The sequence below is a fragment of the Camelus dromedarius genome, chromosome 7, assembly GCF_036321535.1.
Source record: "Camelus dromedarius isolate mCamDro1 chromosome 7, mCamDro1.pat, whole genome shotgun sequence".
Lineage (NCBI taxonomy): Eukaryota > Metazoa > Chordata > Mammalia > Artiodactyla > Camelidae > Camelus > Camelus dromedarius.
In genome coordinates, this window is record NC_087442.1 from 82953497 (window position 1) to 82970366 (window position 16870).

A 16870-nucleotide genomic window follows, 5' to 3' on the forward strand; every position below is an offset into this window, starting at 1 on the left:
AAGATATTAATCACAATGAGTTACATAACAGAAAATTCAAGAAGAAACAGACTGGTGATAGTCACTAAAGCACCTAAAATCTTAGAACCAAGGGTTTAAAAGCAATAACTTCTAATGGAACAGGATGGATGCTAAGAAGTCTAAATAATAGATTCAACTTGGGCACAAAAATACTAAAAACCAGCACAATTTTTGATGACGCACTTTCTGAGGGTGTCCTCTCTGGCCAAAGCCATCTCTTCCTGGTTTACACCCTACTTCTCAGTCCCACTCTATTTCTGTCTTTCAGCTGAAACTAAGATCTGCTTCAAATACTACCATGGAGTGAGCGGAGCCTTGCGAGCTACCACCCCGAGTGTCACCGTCAAAAACTCGGCGGCTCCCGTAAGTCCTGTGTCTTCCTCGTTGGTCCGAACTAACCCGCTGTTACATCCCCAGTGTGTTCTTATGTTTTAGTGTGTGTGTGTTGGGGATGGCGGGTGTGCGCGCACATGTGGAGATGAATTGATAGACTGTGAACAGGTAGATGAACAGATGGATGGAAACACATCTGAAAATCCTGGTGAGGAATGCGATCCAAAGGTAAACGTATTCGAATGCATACAAACCACTTTTTGTTAGAGACACTTCCAGCTTCAGTAGACAGCCACGTGTTTCTAATAGACTCATGCGTAACAGCAGTGATAAAGAACCTTTCTTGGGAACACTTTTTTTTTAATTCCTTGGTTTTAAATATTTGTATTTTCATATGTTTTAATTTGTTTAGGCTTATAAATAAATTTCTGCAATAGAATTTATAGTCTTAGATTAAACAATAGGCCTAGAAGAGACTAGAATGTCTGGTCCTCTTTTTCTGTATATCAATGGGGAAAAGAGCTTAAGCAATGGGCCTGGGGTCACATAATTAGCTAATTGCGGGTCAGGGGTTGAAATCATACCTTTGGTCCCCTACTGTGTGGCTTCGCTCAGGACTATAACAGACGCTACCTTTCCCCAAATTACCGTCTCATTTTTATCTCTATGGTGCTTTTTACCTTAGTTCTCAATACATCTGACTAGGCCAGCTGAACTCCCCTTACAAATGGCATTCTTTTTCCTTTCACATATATTAAAAATGACTGATGGGGGAGGCTGAACAGAAACCTCTGTGGACTTCGCCATGCTAGTGTGAGTAAAAAAGATTTGGGATTGTTCCTATGTAAAAAAATAACGTTAAGAGAGAGAGAAACGAAAATGAAATAAGAATGATACAGAAGGAACTCAGACTCTAAAAGATACCATTTGCTGTTTCACAAGTCAGTCCTTCCGCCTGCTGATGGTGAAGGTGTTGAGTCCTTGATGGGAGCAGTAAGACGAGCAGGTTTGAGGGCTGGGAGCCCACCTGTTTCCCTCCTGAGACGTGGAGGAGAACTGGACCCTGGGCTGAGGCAGGAGAGTGAGGGTGGACAGGGCTCCCCGAGAGGGGACACACAGCGAGAGGGGCAGGGGGAAGAGAGGGAGGGACCATCCGCACTTTTTCCCAGCTCTACCATTCTTCCTACACTAGCCCTGCAGACCGGATCTCGATGCTTGTCATTTCATTGGGTGGGTCAGTTTCCCACACTAAGATGGGAATCTACGTGTGGGTATCCCCGGAATGCCAACCCCCCTCCTCCATGTCCATCTGTGAGGGCCCCTCCTCCAGACAGGGTACCTGGTAAAGCCAAAGAGACACTGAGACATGTTGCCGATGGTTAAGGCAGGAGGAGCAGCTAAGTGGAGGCAGTGACACCTGGGCTGAATGGAGCCAGAGGTGAGGTGGACAAACCAGGATGGCCTTGAACACATCACAGAGAAGGAAGAGGCTGGACTTGGGGTCCAGCTGATTCAGGAAGAGCCCCCCAGAGGCAGGCGTGGCTGCCCTGTGCACAGCACAGCAGGTCATGTGATGAGGCAGCTTCTTGCCAGACACACGAATCCCTCGGGAAGGATGGGCCCTGCCCAGGGATGGGACTGGCCTGTCGGCTCCAGGCTGGAGCGGTTGGAAAGAGCTCCCCACCTTCCTCTGCTCAGGAGCACGGCTGAGAGCATGGCCAGCCCTAAAATGCAGCAAATTCTTATCTTCGGAAAAGTGCTTTTTGGAGAAGCTCTCTGGGGCATTTGGCTTCTCTGAACTCAACCCACTGGGGACTCCAGATGTAACATGCTTCTCAGACTAATGCGCAATGTGATGGACATCATCAGAGGCGCATAACATAATACCAGATGCCAGGTACCCAGAAAAAGCTGCCGGGCATCGCACTGCAGGCAGGCTCTCAGAAGCAGGGTCAACCATCACCCAGCTTAGGTTTTCCAGAGACAAGGGCATAGGTCGGAGACGAGGAAACATCACATGTTGGACAGGCAGCTTCAGGAGACGGCCTGATGTTGTGTCTGCCCTGGCCCCGTCCCGTTACTCAGCGTGTGCTACCCTGGGTCCTACTTCAAGCCCAGACATCTGGAAAAACTCTGACATGTTGCTGTTGTCCTGTTAACATCCCCATAATGAGTTTCGGACAGAAATCGGTTGCGTTGATGCTTTAGTGGACGTTCTGCAGACAACTTTTATTTCCCTTCTTAAAACCCACACATGTGAGACCCTGACCGTGAGGCCCATGTGATGCCAGGGGCAGAAAGAGAGTAAAACTGCCCACCGCCTCCTTGGAGATGAGTCCTGCAGCAGAAGGGAGCGTGTGTTTTCCTGCAAGACGGTGTTTTTAACACACAGTTGGGTTTTATAACACTTAAACTACCAGTGGCCCTCATCGGTGTCCTTTTCAAAGGAGATTTACTTGCATTATTCCAGGTGATTCACAGCACAGCTGTGACATGGGCAGAAAGCATCCTTTTGGTAAAGTGACCACTGGCCATCTGGCGGTGGAGCTGAATCCAACCTACTTTATGCTTCTTGCAACTCAGTTCAGTTGCTGGCATAATCTAGCGAACTTCTGGGTTGAATAAGGCTTTACATTTGGTCTGGGGAGTCCAGCACGCTGTTTCCAAGGGAAAATGCCATTCACGGTTTCCAAAATCAACTTGTCAGTAAACTCTGAGATGTCATTTTTAAATTGAGGATTGTGGGAGCTGCACTCATCTCTTACGAAGAGCTGTCCGCGGCTATTAAATCATGTCCCATGAGTCTTTGAGTTACTTTGGGACAAGAGGCTAAAACCACAATTCTTTGAAAAGGAGGGGAAGGATGTCAAAGGCGCCTTTAGTAGAATGAGGATTTTAATGCTCTGAGCGTAGCAGGTGGTCAGTATTTACCAATTTCTTCTCTCATTTCCCCTTACCCTTAGTCCTTGTCCTACAGACATCTGTGGAGGTCCCTGGTATAAAAAGCAGTGGTCACCTGCCCTTGGCTTTCTGAGATGCTCACTTATTGGTCTTAATTGTGTATCAGAAACTGTGATGGGTTAGGGTCATAGGTACCCTGTCACTGGGAACGCAGGTACTCTGTTATAAACGATAATGCTGTCTGATTTATTATAAACAATGTTGCTATCTGAAATGCTCGGTACTGGAGCGCGAAAACCCATCGTGCTGCGTGTGGGGAAAGCCGTGAGGAGGGGTCTGCAGCCGCTGGGAAGGCTTTCAGAGGAGGGCCATGCATGCTGAGTCAGGCAGCGTGAATGAACAGCACGCTGCCAGGTCTGGGAGGGCCGTGAGTGCCGGCTGGCCTCTGCACATCCGGGACAGGGGGGTGTGAAATGCCACAGACCTGGTGGGGAAGAGACCTAATTGTGTTTGGTGTAAGTGTAAGTTTGACTTAACTGAGCATTTTCCAACTATCACCCTGCACTTTGTATTTTTCATAGTTTTTGTATCTTACCCAGAGCACTCAGCGTATGTTTTATGTCATCCTTTTATTTTCAAAAGTAAGCCCTTCCTCCCAATATCTCTGTCCATGCTGTCTTCTCCTGGTGCTTTACAATCTCTGAATAAGCCCCACGAGTGCTTTTTCCTCTCTCCATTTATGCATCAAAGGGCAGAATTCTATGCACACCTACCATTTGCCAAAGGACAGGGCAGGTAAACCGCCCTAGTTCATCACACCATCCACTGTGAGCCTCCAGGCCTCCCCCTTCAGGTCTTTGTCTCCGCAGGAGGTTTTCAACCCTCCTTCCCCTCTGCGGGATGGAGCAGGCATCCTGTAACCAGTGGGCATCTCCTGGGCAGGGTGAGGGCACCCGTTCTGCCTGCTGGGCTCCCCGACAGTGCGGAGACTCTAGACGCATCCGTAGCTGTTCCCAGTATGTGTTCAAAGTCCTGAGCCTTGTTTTCAAAACCTACCCCGCGGAGCGACCACTTGGCCTTGCAGTGGCCGCCACGTTTCCCTCGTCCCCAGCAGCACTGAGGCCTGGGGACTGGAGCCCCTGGACACAAAAAATAAGTGGCCGCTGGAGGTAGGAGGCTCGGGAGGCAGGGCCCAAGGAGGAGAGGCTTCCAGAGTGAGGGGCAGGCAGAGGACATTAAGTTCCTTCCTCCTTTGGGGCCTAGTGTGGAGAGGTCCCCAGATTGAGAGGCTGGACCATATGTAGTCCAGGTCTGTATTTCGTATTCCATCATCATCGACATTAAAAATTGTGGAAATTTCTTCAGGATGCTATTTATCTGGATCATTCTTTTCCTTACTTCACATTGCAATGGTCTGTCTGTCTATCTATCTATCCATCCATCTGTCTGTCTATCTGTCTGTCTATCTATCTAATCTGTCTATCTGTTTGTCTGTCTATCTAATCTGTCTATCTATGTGTCTATCTATCTGTCTATCTATCTAATGTCTATCTGTCTGTCTGTCTATCTATTTATCTATCTGTCTATCTATCTATCTAATCTGTCTATCTATCTATCTGTCTGTCTATGTCTGTCTGTCTGTCTATCTGTCTGTCTATCTGTCTGTCTCTCTGTCTATGTGTCTGTCTATCTATCTGTCTGTCTATCTGTCTATCTAATCTGTCTATCTGTTTGTCTGTCTGTCTGTCTATCTATCTAATCTGTCTATCTATGTGTCTATCTATCTGTCTGTCTATCTAATGTCTATCTGTCTGTCTGTCTATCTAATGTCTATCTGTCTGTCTATCTGTCTATCTATCTATTTATCTATCTAATCTATCTGTCTATCTGTCTGTCTATCTATCTATCTAATCTGTCTATCTATCTATGTGTCTGTCTGTCTGTCTGTCTATCTACCTATCTATTTATCTATCTAATCTATCTATCTGTCTATCTGTCTATCTATGTGTCTGTCTGTCTGTCTATCTACCTATCTATTTATCTATCTAATCTATCTATCTGTCTATCTGTCTGTCTGTCTATCTATCTATCTAATGTCTGTCTGTCTATCTGTCTATTTATCTATCTAATCTATCTGTCTGTCTATCTATCTATCTATCTATCTAATCTGTCTGTCTGTCTGTCTGTCTATGTCTGTCTGTCTGTCTGTCTCTCTGTCTGTCTATGTGTCTGTCTCTCTATCTGTCTGTCTATCTATCATTTGTATAATCTGTACTTCTAGCTTTTTCAGTGAGAAATTGGAAGTGAACATTTCAAGTTCTTCTTATTTCACCACTTTAACCCAGTGTCTCTGAAACCAAGCTTCTGATAATAATTGAACAGCCTACAGTTCAAAGTAAATTTCTTTGTCAAAACTTGAAATATCTTTCCATAAGTTCACGTACAAAGACTTATTCCCATTGTCAGACCTTCTAAGCAAAGGTAGAGTTGACACTCTCAAAAACAAAACAAAACAACTCAATAGAACATTTCCTTGGGGATGAATTCATAAATTCATCAGGTCAAGACATTCATCCACAAATAGTCTGGGTCTCCTGCAATAGACAAATAGGTGATTAATAACTCCCAAACTCTTAAGTCGTTAAGGTTGGCTGTAGTAATACTTGTCTTAAGAATTTTAAAAGCAGATCATTCCCCTCAAATATTTTAAATCATAATAAAGCCACTAGGGAACAGCTACTTTAAAGTTATGAAACCAGCTGGAAAATACTCCAACCAAACTAGTTGCAAAATTAATTCACAGGTAAATGACTGATATGACTAGCCATCTGGAATGGTTAGACATAAGCCAATGAATTTGCAAGACACCTTGGTTTTGTAATAAATAGTCTTGTGCTCTTGTATTTGGTAGAGATGAGGTGGCAAGATCCGTTGCTGCTTGAAACTGCTTTTTTTTTTTTAATTGAAGTATAGTCAGTTTATAGTGTTGTGTCAATTTCTGGTGTGCAGCATGGTCATTCAGTCATATATATATATATACATACATATATTCGTTATCATATTCTTTTTCATTATAGGTAACTATAAGATATTGAATATAGTTTCCTGTGCTATACAGTATAAACTTGTTGTTTATTTTGTATATAGTAGTTAGTCTCTGCAAATCTTCAACTCCCACTTTATCCCTCCACCCTGCCCCCACCGGTAACCATAAGTTTGTCTTCTATGTCTGTGAGTCTGTTTCTGTTTTGTAAGTAAGTTCATTTGTCTTTTTTTTTAGATTCTACATATGAGTGAAATCATATGGTATTTTTCTTTCTCTTTCTGGCTTGCTTCACTTAGAATGACATTCTCCAGGAGCACCCATGTTGCTGCAAATGGCGTTACGTTGTCAGTTTTTATGGCTGAGTAGTATTCCACTGTATAAATATACCACAGCTTCTTTATCCAGTCATCTGTCAATGGACATTTAGATTGTTTCCATGACCTGGCTATTGTAAACAGTGCTGCTATGAACATTGGGGTGCAGGTGTCTTTTCAAATTAAAGTTCCCTCTGGATATATGCCCGGGAGTGGGATTGCTGGATCACAGGATAAGTCTATTTTTAGTCTTTTGTGGAATCTCCATACTGTTTTCCATAATGGCTGCACCAAACTGCATTTCCACCGACACGGAAGCTGCGTTTTGTTTTGCTTTGTTTTGTTTTGTTTTGTTTCAGTGAAGCTGCTTTTGATAAGCATGGAAGCTGCGTTTTGTTTTGTTTTGTTTTGTTTTGTTTTGTTTTGTTTTGTTTTGTTTCAGTGAAGCTACTTTTGATAAGCATCTAGCAAGATGCATCATCAATTTTGGTGAAGGTCTCCCAAATGACCAAAGGGTCTCCTTCATCCTGTGTGTCCGCATGGAGTCTCTGCTTCCCTCCAAAATAAGTCAAAGAGGGGGATCAAAAAATTTAATCAAGGAGCAGAGGGTTTATTATCTCTTTTTAACTGGGATAGACAGTACTGCTCTCATGAGGGTTCCCAGTATCCAGAGACTGGGCACTGGTTTTCACAGCCGCACAGTCAGAGGCAGCCTTAAACAAGCCTCCAATCAGAAGCACTTCCTAAGGGCTATTTTTTTCCCCTAATTTCAGATGAGATTGGGTGCGTGAAGGGTGGTATGGCCATAGAATTCATAATTTCAATTTTCAATGAGTTAGGCTATGTAAAGAATTTCCTCTACACAATGCAAGAGGGGCTTGGGACACATTCACATCCATTTTCCTTAAATCATCAGACAACAGGGCTTTTTAAGCAGTTAGTCAGAATCAAGCCTTTCGTGATCTCATGCAACTCACGCCCTACAATCAAATCATAGTCTTAAATCTGCCCTCATTTCCAGTCTTGATCTAGAAACCTGGTTCCATGACATTTTGAGAAGATGACATGGTATTTAGTTTATGATTTGGATTTCGTGATAGCGGTAGGAGCCTTTTGTGAATTAATTCTGTCTTGCCTGTCACCTCACTGACACGTTCATAATTTATTTTTGAAGTATGTCAAAACAGGCACTGAAAAAAAGAACTTCATCAACAATCCTATGATGATACAAAAGCCTACTATGTTTTTATCCCTATCATTCTGAAAATCAGTGTATAAATGAAATAATCCCATTTACACCGGGACTGCAAGAAGTCTGAAGTAATTATACAGTACAATATTCTAATTTTTAATTTCTTTCCTTCATATCTATTTCAGTTAGATTTTCCTTTGGGGTGAATTTAAGAGCAGGTTTTAATTTGTGGAAGCTGTCAATCAAATGCTACAGATAAAGCGTGATGAATGTAAACTTGAGTGCGCGAGCTAAAATTGCCCACATGCTTTATTTACATGCAGACGATCAAGGTCGCCCAGACATTTACCGGTGGTGCCTTAGAATGATTTTGTAAGGGGGTATTTTACAAGATCTCCTGACTATTGTAGCTTTAAATTCTGTCTCCATTCCACAAAACCACAGATGGAATGAGAAACGAGTTTCTAAGGAGGATAGAGAGGTTGGTGGTTAGATGTCAGTGTAATGCAGAATTTCTTCTAGCTGAGAATCCACAGCCCCATTTCATCTCACTCCTAACGTGGTTTATGGTGCTCAGAGCCCCTTGCTTCTAATCCTCTTTCCTTGGGACCCATCCCCACATCCTCAGTATCCAACCCCCCACAATCCATGCAGGACTCTGGTCTCTCAAGTTTGGAGGTCTGTTTAGCACATAGTTATTTTGCACATCTTTGTGTAGCCTGTGGCTTCAGTAATTAATTTTTTCAGTAAATGTGTGTGTGTATGAACTCCTCTCTGCTAATTACGAGGCGTAGAAGACTGAACAAGTTAAATCCCCATCTTCCTGAAGCCACCGGCCTGGGATGCGAAGCAGTGAGTACCAGGGAGACAGACGAGAAAGCAGACAATAACAGAGAACTATTCGATGTGCCGTGGTAAGTGGTCATATGGGACACTTTGGGGGGGACCAAGGATGGGCAGGCGCAGAACATGATCAGGGCTCTCGAGATGGAATAGACCAAATTATGTGCATCCTGTAGCCATAACTCCTGATTTAGCCCTTGTTTTTTCTGTTCTCCTTTAGCCCAGACCGTGCAGACATGCTATTCACGTCAGCAAAAGTCCCTTGAGGTTTTGATTAAACTAAAGCAGGGCAACAGTGAGACAGCTGTATTTTGGTTTGCACATCAGACGGACTCATTCTTCTAAAAGAGAAGAGAAGGGAAGTCACAGCCACAAAGGCATCCTCTCTTAGAGAATTTACCCAGGCCCTGCCCACAGTCACACCTCTCTAAGAGGCACCCCTGAAGTTCGGGCCCCATCCTGGCCCCACATTAAGAAATTTGCTCAGTTTTGGGGGAGAGAGTCAAAGAGTGAAAGCTCACTCTAAACGGTCATGTGGGGGTCTTGGGCCTGGAGACGTGGTTTCCTGATAACGTTTCCCCATCAGCTTCATTTCAGCTTCTCAAAGTTTTGGAGGCTAGAAGTCCAAGATCAAGGTATCTGCGGGGTTGATTTCTCGTGAGGCCTCTCTCCTTGGCTCGCAGACCACTGTCTTCACACTGGGTCCGAAAAATGGCCTTTTCTCTGTGCACTTGCATCCCTGATGTCTCTTCCTTTTATAAAGGACACCAGTCCTGTTGGATTAGAGCCCAAGCTTAAAGACCTCATTTACCCTTAATTACCTCTCCAAAGGCCCCGTTGGGAGTTAGGCCTTTGACGTATGATTTTGAGGGGGAAGGAGGAGGGGCAGGGTTCAATCCAAAAGAGACCCATTGTCTCCTTGAGTTGGCTCGATGCAGTCTACCCCAGATGTCTGCTGCGCATTCCCTGCGCTCCAGGAAAAATCACCCTTCCATCCGTCAACTGTTACTATATACACATCCACACACACACACATCCACACACATACATATCCACACACACATCCACACAGACATACATCCACACACGTCCACACACATACACACACACATCCACACACACACACACATCCACAAACACATACACACATACACACATGCACACATACAGACTCATACACACATACACATGCATACACACATACACATAAACACACACATATACACATACACACATACACATAAACACACACATATACACATACACACGCGTACACGCATACACACACACACACACGCATACACACGCATACACATACATAAACACACATATACACATACACACATACACACATACACACAAACACACAAACACACACAAACACACACAGATACACACATAAACACACATATACACATACACATGCATACACACATACACACAGACACACAAACATACACACAAACACACACACATACACACAGACACATACATATACACGCATACACACATATACACACACATACACACACAAACACACACACATATACACACACACCGAGAAGGATTTGATTCTAATTTTCTAATCTGAGGGGACCCTTTAATGAAACAACACTGGAGAAGCCCCTGATCTTTAGACAGCTCTTTTAAGAGCCAGTCCTGTTTCCCTCATCATGTACATATAAATATAAACATACACAGACCTATATTTACACATATATGTATATATACCTGAAATTTTATTTTATTTTTATTGACATGAACTTAGTCATTTCTACACAATCCAACAAAGCAAATATATACTCACCCTTTACTCTGCTTATTTAACCATGAAACATTAGAGGTTTTTAAAATTAAAATGAGGGCCAAAGTAAGTATATAGGATGTCATCATTTTTAACATCTAAAAATACAGAAATAGTATGTGCTCCTTGGAAATACTTATAAGCAAAGAGGAAAATATCGCTTGTAATCCCAGCCCTCAAAGAGCCTCGGGGCCCCGCAGAAAGGATTACCTCTGGCCTTGGAGCCAGCGTTGGGAACAAAGTCCACAAGTGTCCTGGCGAGAGGGGTGGCCAGCCGGCATCTGGGCTCCAGGGCCCCTCAGGGCCACCCGCACAGTGGCTTTTACACAGAAAGTGGCCAATAAATGGCTGTCAGGTTGACAACAGTCTAGCTGAAAACATACTGGTTTTTAAATCCTAAACAGACTTTCTAGAGAAACACTTTTTATTAACATTTTACGGAAGGATAAGAAATCTCAAATTATAAAGATGCTGCTTTCCAATTTGCACCTTTCACCTCCATTGTTCAACTCCGTGGTCACATGCTGGGGAAAGAAAAAAAACATTCCTTCAGGGAAAGGGTCTAAGAGACAGTAAGTTCTCACTTCCCAAAGACCTCACGGAGCTGGCGTGATAAATTCACTCCTTTCTGACCTGTGAGCAGCGTGAATGAAGGCACTCCTGGGAAGGCAGTGCATCCAGCGTCTGGTAGGCAGAGATGCCCGGCACTGGCAGGGGGGCCCGGTCCCCCCGCCCCCCCCCCCCACCTCGGGCACAGGTGGGGATGCCGGCCGGAAAGAAGGGGGAGGGCTGCCCCTCCCTGGCCCACCACATTTCAGACCTAATTAACATCCGTAGTTATCCTGTACAGCGAACTGGCATCAGGGTTCTAGCCTTTCTTGGTCTACGAGGCAAGTCAAGTTCAGGTTGATTAACAAGCGAATTAACTCCGATCGCTTCATTTCTTTGGTTCAGAGGGCACAACAGGCAAGACAGAGCCAGGGCACAAAGCCCTCAAATGCGCTTACTCAAGAGTTTGTCGCCCTCCCTGCACCTCTCAATAATTAATCTCAGGTCTGGTAGATCATTAGGTCCCGCTTCCTTCAACCACCTGAACAGGGCCCCAGATTTAAGGTGCTGTGGCTGCCTGAGGAGCCAGGACCCCCGCTTGTAGATCGGGGTCTTCTCCCAGGCTGTTTCTTTAAGGAGTCCCCAAAACACAGAAGGAAATCCGTGCATTCTAATGCATAGAGATGCAGGTTTTTTCCTCTCCTTTGGAGTTTTCCCTATATTGTTCTTAACAAAGGGGGCAGAAGCCCATAAATTACTGAAGCTCTCAGGCGTATGCCAGGGCGTAAAGGTCCCTGTGTGTGCTCAGCCGTCGGTGGGAAGTCAGACTTGACAGGCAGTCCTAGGATCTGGGCAGAGTCTGAACCTTGGGGTGATGGACAGTTTCCCTGCCCGCGGGCTTGACTGCAACTAACTTTTATGAGAAATGGCTGCTCCGTCAGAACCCAAAGAGGACCGCTTTTCAGAGGAGGTCAGTCGAATTTTAGCATTCATGCGTCAGCGCATGGGCACACGCACCCAAACAGATGCATTTGGACGTAGTCACTAACAGGTTGTTTTAAAGAATTCCCTGAGTTTCACTGGAGCCTCTAATTTTATTAGCCAAGTATATACGTGTGTAATATTTTCAGATGAAAAAAAAAATCTTGCTTGCTGACAAATGTCAACATTACCCTGAGATTCTTTTTCTTAATCTAGCTATTTGAATTCTTTTTCTTTCTAGACCCTTTCTAGCAATTTCTAAGTCTCTTGAATTGCCTTTTTTTATTTTTTAAGAATTTAAAGAGCCAATCAGAGGTGATTTTGCCTTCTGTGTGTGTGTGGTGACTGCTGGGGAGGAGAGAGGGGAAATTTCAAGGAGGAGGTTTATTCAAGAGCGGCAGAATCTACTTTTCAGAGTTACTGCTATAAGTAACTGGGACAATCACGTGGTTTATGGCCAGATCACCTGCCTTGGGAAGATTCTGCATTGTTCCCTCAGATATCCCAAATATGCATTGTTGAAATACTTTGAACTGATAAGAGTATGGACAAACTCTATTCCAGGTGTAGGACGTGGGGGTAATTATTGCTTATGGGTGAGTGTGAGTGTGTGTGTGTGTGTGTGTGTGTATGTATACACACATATGCACACACCTTGTTGGACTGCTGGGAGTAGAATAGTTAAGATCACACTAAAGTCAGAACTGGATTCAAATCCCTGTTTATGTGCATTTAAAGGGAGAAAAGGCACCCTTTCAGGCCAGTAGGATACCCAACCCCAACAATGATATGGTCATTTTTTTTTTTTGCCTTATTCCTTTATATACTTGGTTCCCACTCTAAAAATCCTTTCTTGAATAATGCAAGGAGAGAATGGAGTAAAGTAAGGAATAATACCATTTCTCATAATTTTTCTTCTTACTTGAGTCTAAAATTGGATAACGTTTTTCGTATTTATTTGGCAAGCATTTGCTGCCAAATATTACAGAAAATACCACCAACTGCCCTGTATTTCCCAGACAGTAAACAGGGATGCCAAAAAAAAAAAAAAATGAGTTTACATTCCTGACCATCAGGGTTATCCTGTAGAATTAAGGTCCAGAAGTGGGAGTTATAGGTCCTGAGTCCTATTCTCTGCACATCTAATCCCACACATGAACATGGACAGAAATCAGTGACCACCGTTCTTATTATCCAGAATTATACTATAATATGCGGCTAAGAGATCATTCTGTTACGATTTTTGAAGGCTTCTGTATTCATATAAAAGGGGTAAGCTATCCGAGCCTTTGGCTTCTCAGTTCCTAAGGCCAACCTACCTCAGCGGTCAACTGCAGTCATTCTACTCTGCATCTTCCCGACACCAGTAACTGCATCTCTTCCAAATTCTCAGGTCCAAGTGCAACACTCTTGAACCATCATCTCCCAGCTTTGCAGCTCACTTCTCCACCCCCAGTCTGTTGATCCTAACCACACGATCACCCCCATGTTTCACCTCCCTCCTTAGCTGAGATTCCGCCATGTCTCACTCCCCCGTTTATCTCTCCATCACTGGAAAAATCCAACTGGGGTTAAACCCAGGTCTATCTACTCTTACTTGGCAGCAGGAGAGTCTTCATGACCAGAAATCTCAAGGGATCTCTCACGCTCCCCAGAAGCACTCACCTTTTCCCCGTTTAGAGAAGACTATTTCATATTTTCTTCTTTTTCCTCAAACCTACAACACTCGTCCCCTCTCCATATGACCTGCCTTCCTTCACTGAGAAAATGGAGGCAACCAGAACCCAACCAACTTGCCTTCCCACTCCCCACTTCCCACTTCCCATTGGCCTGCCTACACATGGATCCCCTGGCTGTGCCGCCGTCACATCCACACTGTCTCACGTCCAACTCTCCATTGATGCGCAGGACCCTGTCCCATCTTGCCTTTTAAGAAACTCTGATCCAGAGATTAGATCTGTCTGCTGCATAGTTAATTCTCCTGTCCTCTGGAACTTTCTCCCCTCATCACATACTATTTCTGCTCAAAACTGGCTTCATTTCATACAACGTTCTTTCCATAGCCTTCAAGTCCTGCATGGCCTGCCCCTTCCTACTCCCGCCTCCAGCTTTTCCACTTACTTCCAGCCGTTCTGCTTGTCTTTCTGAGCCTTGGACGCAGCAAGCTGGTCTTGGTGTTTTATGCTTGGAGCGTTCCCCCCAGATGTTGAAGTGGCTTACTCCCTGTCTTCATTTAAGATTTTGCTCACTGTCACCTCCTCCGAGGGGCCTCCATAACCACCAACCTAGTGTCTGCACACCTCCAGTCACCCTCGTGCTCCATCATGCTTTGTTTTTTGTTGTTGTTGTTGTTGTTGTTGTTGTTGTTCATGATGGTCATGATGTGATTCCCTTGTGTTTGCTCCCCTATTAAGGTATAGTTTCTAAGGTCAGGGATGCGCCTGCCTGTCCTACCCAGGGTGGTTTCCCAGGACCAGCTAGAACCATACCAGGCACTTTGGCAGGCCCTCCGTAAAACATTTGTGCCCAGTGGGCACGAGTGCAGACCTCGGCTCAGCCACTTAACTTGGTGGCCTTTAACTTCTCTGAGGCTCAATTTCTGAACCTACAATGATATGGATGAGTGAGAAAAATAGGACCCACTTCACAGGACTGTTGAAAGGCTGTCTGAGGATGCGGTGGGATGATGCCAGAGAATGCTCTCAGCACTTGCCCACCATGTAGTGAGGATACAGTAAGGGTCTCACGAGCTGGTCCCATAAACTGTCTCTCTGTGGGTCTGCTCCAGCTCACTGGTTGCAAGATACATGGATTTCAGTATCAGAGCTATACAGAGAAGCCAAATACATACTTGGACAATATACAGAAAGGTTGACAGTACCAAAAATAGAGTTACTGCCTATAAACAAGGGTTTAATTCCTTCATTCAAGATGTTTTCTTTAAAGAATTCACTGCCCCTAGAATAGTATCTGTGAGGTGGATGGATGGCTGGGAGGATGGATGGCTGGGGAGCAGTTTGAAATGATGGCTGAGCTGTGGGTTATAGTTTAACAAATATTTGTAAGAGAATAACTAGATCAGAAGTACTTCTAGTGCCCACGCTAGTCGTGTCACTTACAGACCTTGTCCTTGAAAATCACAACCTTGGAAAGGAAGGGGGTGGTTTTGAGGTGCTTTGATGCTGACCAGTATTTAATGAAAGAGGAAAAACTCTCCCGCCCTGTGGAGAGGAGGGGAAGTGCCCACTCATCGCATGGCCTGGCTAGTTGTAGGGAGCAGGTGCCGAGCACCTAGCGGGTCAGCTCATCCATGGACCTTAGCGGGCTCTTTTTAGGATCTCTCAGAAGATGAGCCTCCCTGTGTCATGTCACTGGACAACAGACACTGCACTAGAGACAGACACATGTTTTTGCCCAGAACTTAAGTATATTTAAAACAAGTGTAAACATGAGAATCCATCTTACAAATCCTAAAGCAAGTCAATGATGGGGAGATGTTTGTATGAAAGCAAAATCATTTCATAGGCATCTTTTCAGGAACGCCTTTCATTTGATGAGAAGTAAATACTGTCCCCATCACACTGCACACTCCGGTGGATGAACGATGGCCCGCACCCCTCCCTGGGCGGCCCCTCACGGTGCCCGTCTGTTCAGTCGGAGGGAGTGGGTGGCTGCAAAGAGCTCAGTGCGAAATACAGTCTTTGGCTTGCACTGAACAGACTGTCTGACCCAGATGGAGAGACAGCTGACGCACTTCCTATGCTCTACATTAAAGGTTTTTAAAGGTAGGATTAAAGCAGTTTTTTTTCCCCCTCCAACCTCATAGGCTTAGACAGAAAGACTTAACTCTTGTCACTCCTCCATCCTTAGCTGGACTTACTGGTGGTAAAAGCCAGATCTGAAGGACAGTGACTTTGAGGCATCTCATAATCTGTAAGAAAGGGATTGTAACAAAGGGGAAAGGGTGGGAGGGATAAATTATGGGGTTTGGGATTAACAGATACACACTACTATGTATAAAATGGATTAACAACAAGGACCTACTGGAATAGGAAACTATGTTCAATTTCTTGCAATAAGTATAATGGAAAAGAATCTGAAAAATATATGTATGTATGTGTATGTATAACTGAATTGCTTTGCTGAAACTAACATTGTAAATCAACTACCCTTCAATAAAAAAATTAAATTTAAAAAAGAGATTCTAAATTCAGAGAGAACGCAAAGAAAGAGATCGGCCAAAGGGACTCTGTCTTTTACTCAACACCCTCTTCCGATCACCAGGTTCCATCCACATACCACCTAGTGGTACAAGCCTCCCCTCTCCTCTCTGTCCCCCTACCGTACTGTCAAGACCCTCATTACAGTTTGCCTGGGCCACTGCAGCTGTCTCCAAATTAGTCCTCCGCCTCTATCTTGTGTTTTCTAATTTCATGGTTCTCAGCCTGGGGTGCACCCTGGACTCACCTGGGGAGCATTAAGGATGGATGCCAGTCCCACCCCCAGAGAGTCTGCCTCCCCTGGTCTGGACAGCCCCTTTGCCCCACAGAAAGTGCATTGTGACCTCCAGGCTGCCTCTGAACCAGTCTTCAGAGCACAATCTAAGTAAGCATTTTGCTCTCCTCTCCAGAGCACCTCTGGTCATCCTCAACGAGTATGTATTACTTTTTAAATAAATTTTATCTTTTCAATAAAATGCTGTTTACTAAAAAATAAAGCCAAACCTTCAATGGCTCTCTCTTGCCTATGGGGTAGAGTTCAAATTCCTCAGTATATGCCACAAGCAACAAACAAACAAACAAAAACATAAATAAATGAAAATAAGTAGTTTTAAAGGGCCTCTAATATTACAGTAATTATGTTTGTTGATTTCCATTTCCCCGAAA

General features: G+C 44.3%; 1 protein-coding gene across 5 annotated transcripts in view; it reads left to right on the plus strand.

The window, feature by feature from the left end:
* Positions 1-16870, plus strand: part of HECW1 (HECT, C2 and WW domain containing E3 ubiquitin protein ligase 1) — a 321611-nt gene that overhangs the window by 186966 nt on the left and 117775 nt on the right. For 4 of the 5 annotated variants that reach the window (XM_064487726.1, XM_031454627.2, XM_031454628.2 and 1 more), the window contains exon 4: positions 290-384. In XM_064487726.1, the coding sequence (XP_064343796.1) occupies positions 290-384 (95 nt within the window). Of the gene's footprint in view, positions 1-289; positions 385-11689; positions 11974-16870 lie in introns of those variants that run through there. The other variant, XM_031454629.2, reaches the window with a different exon arrangement.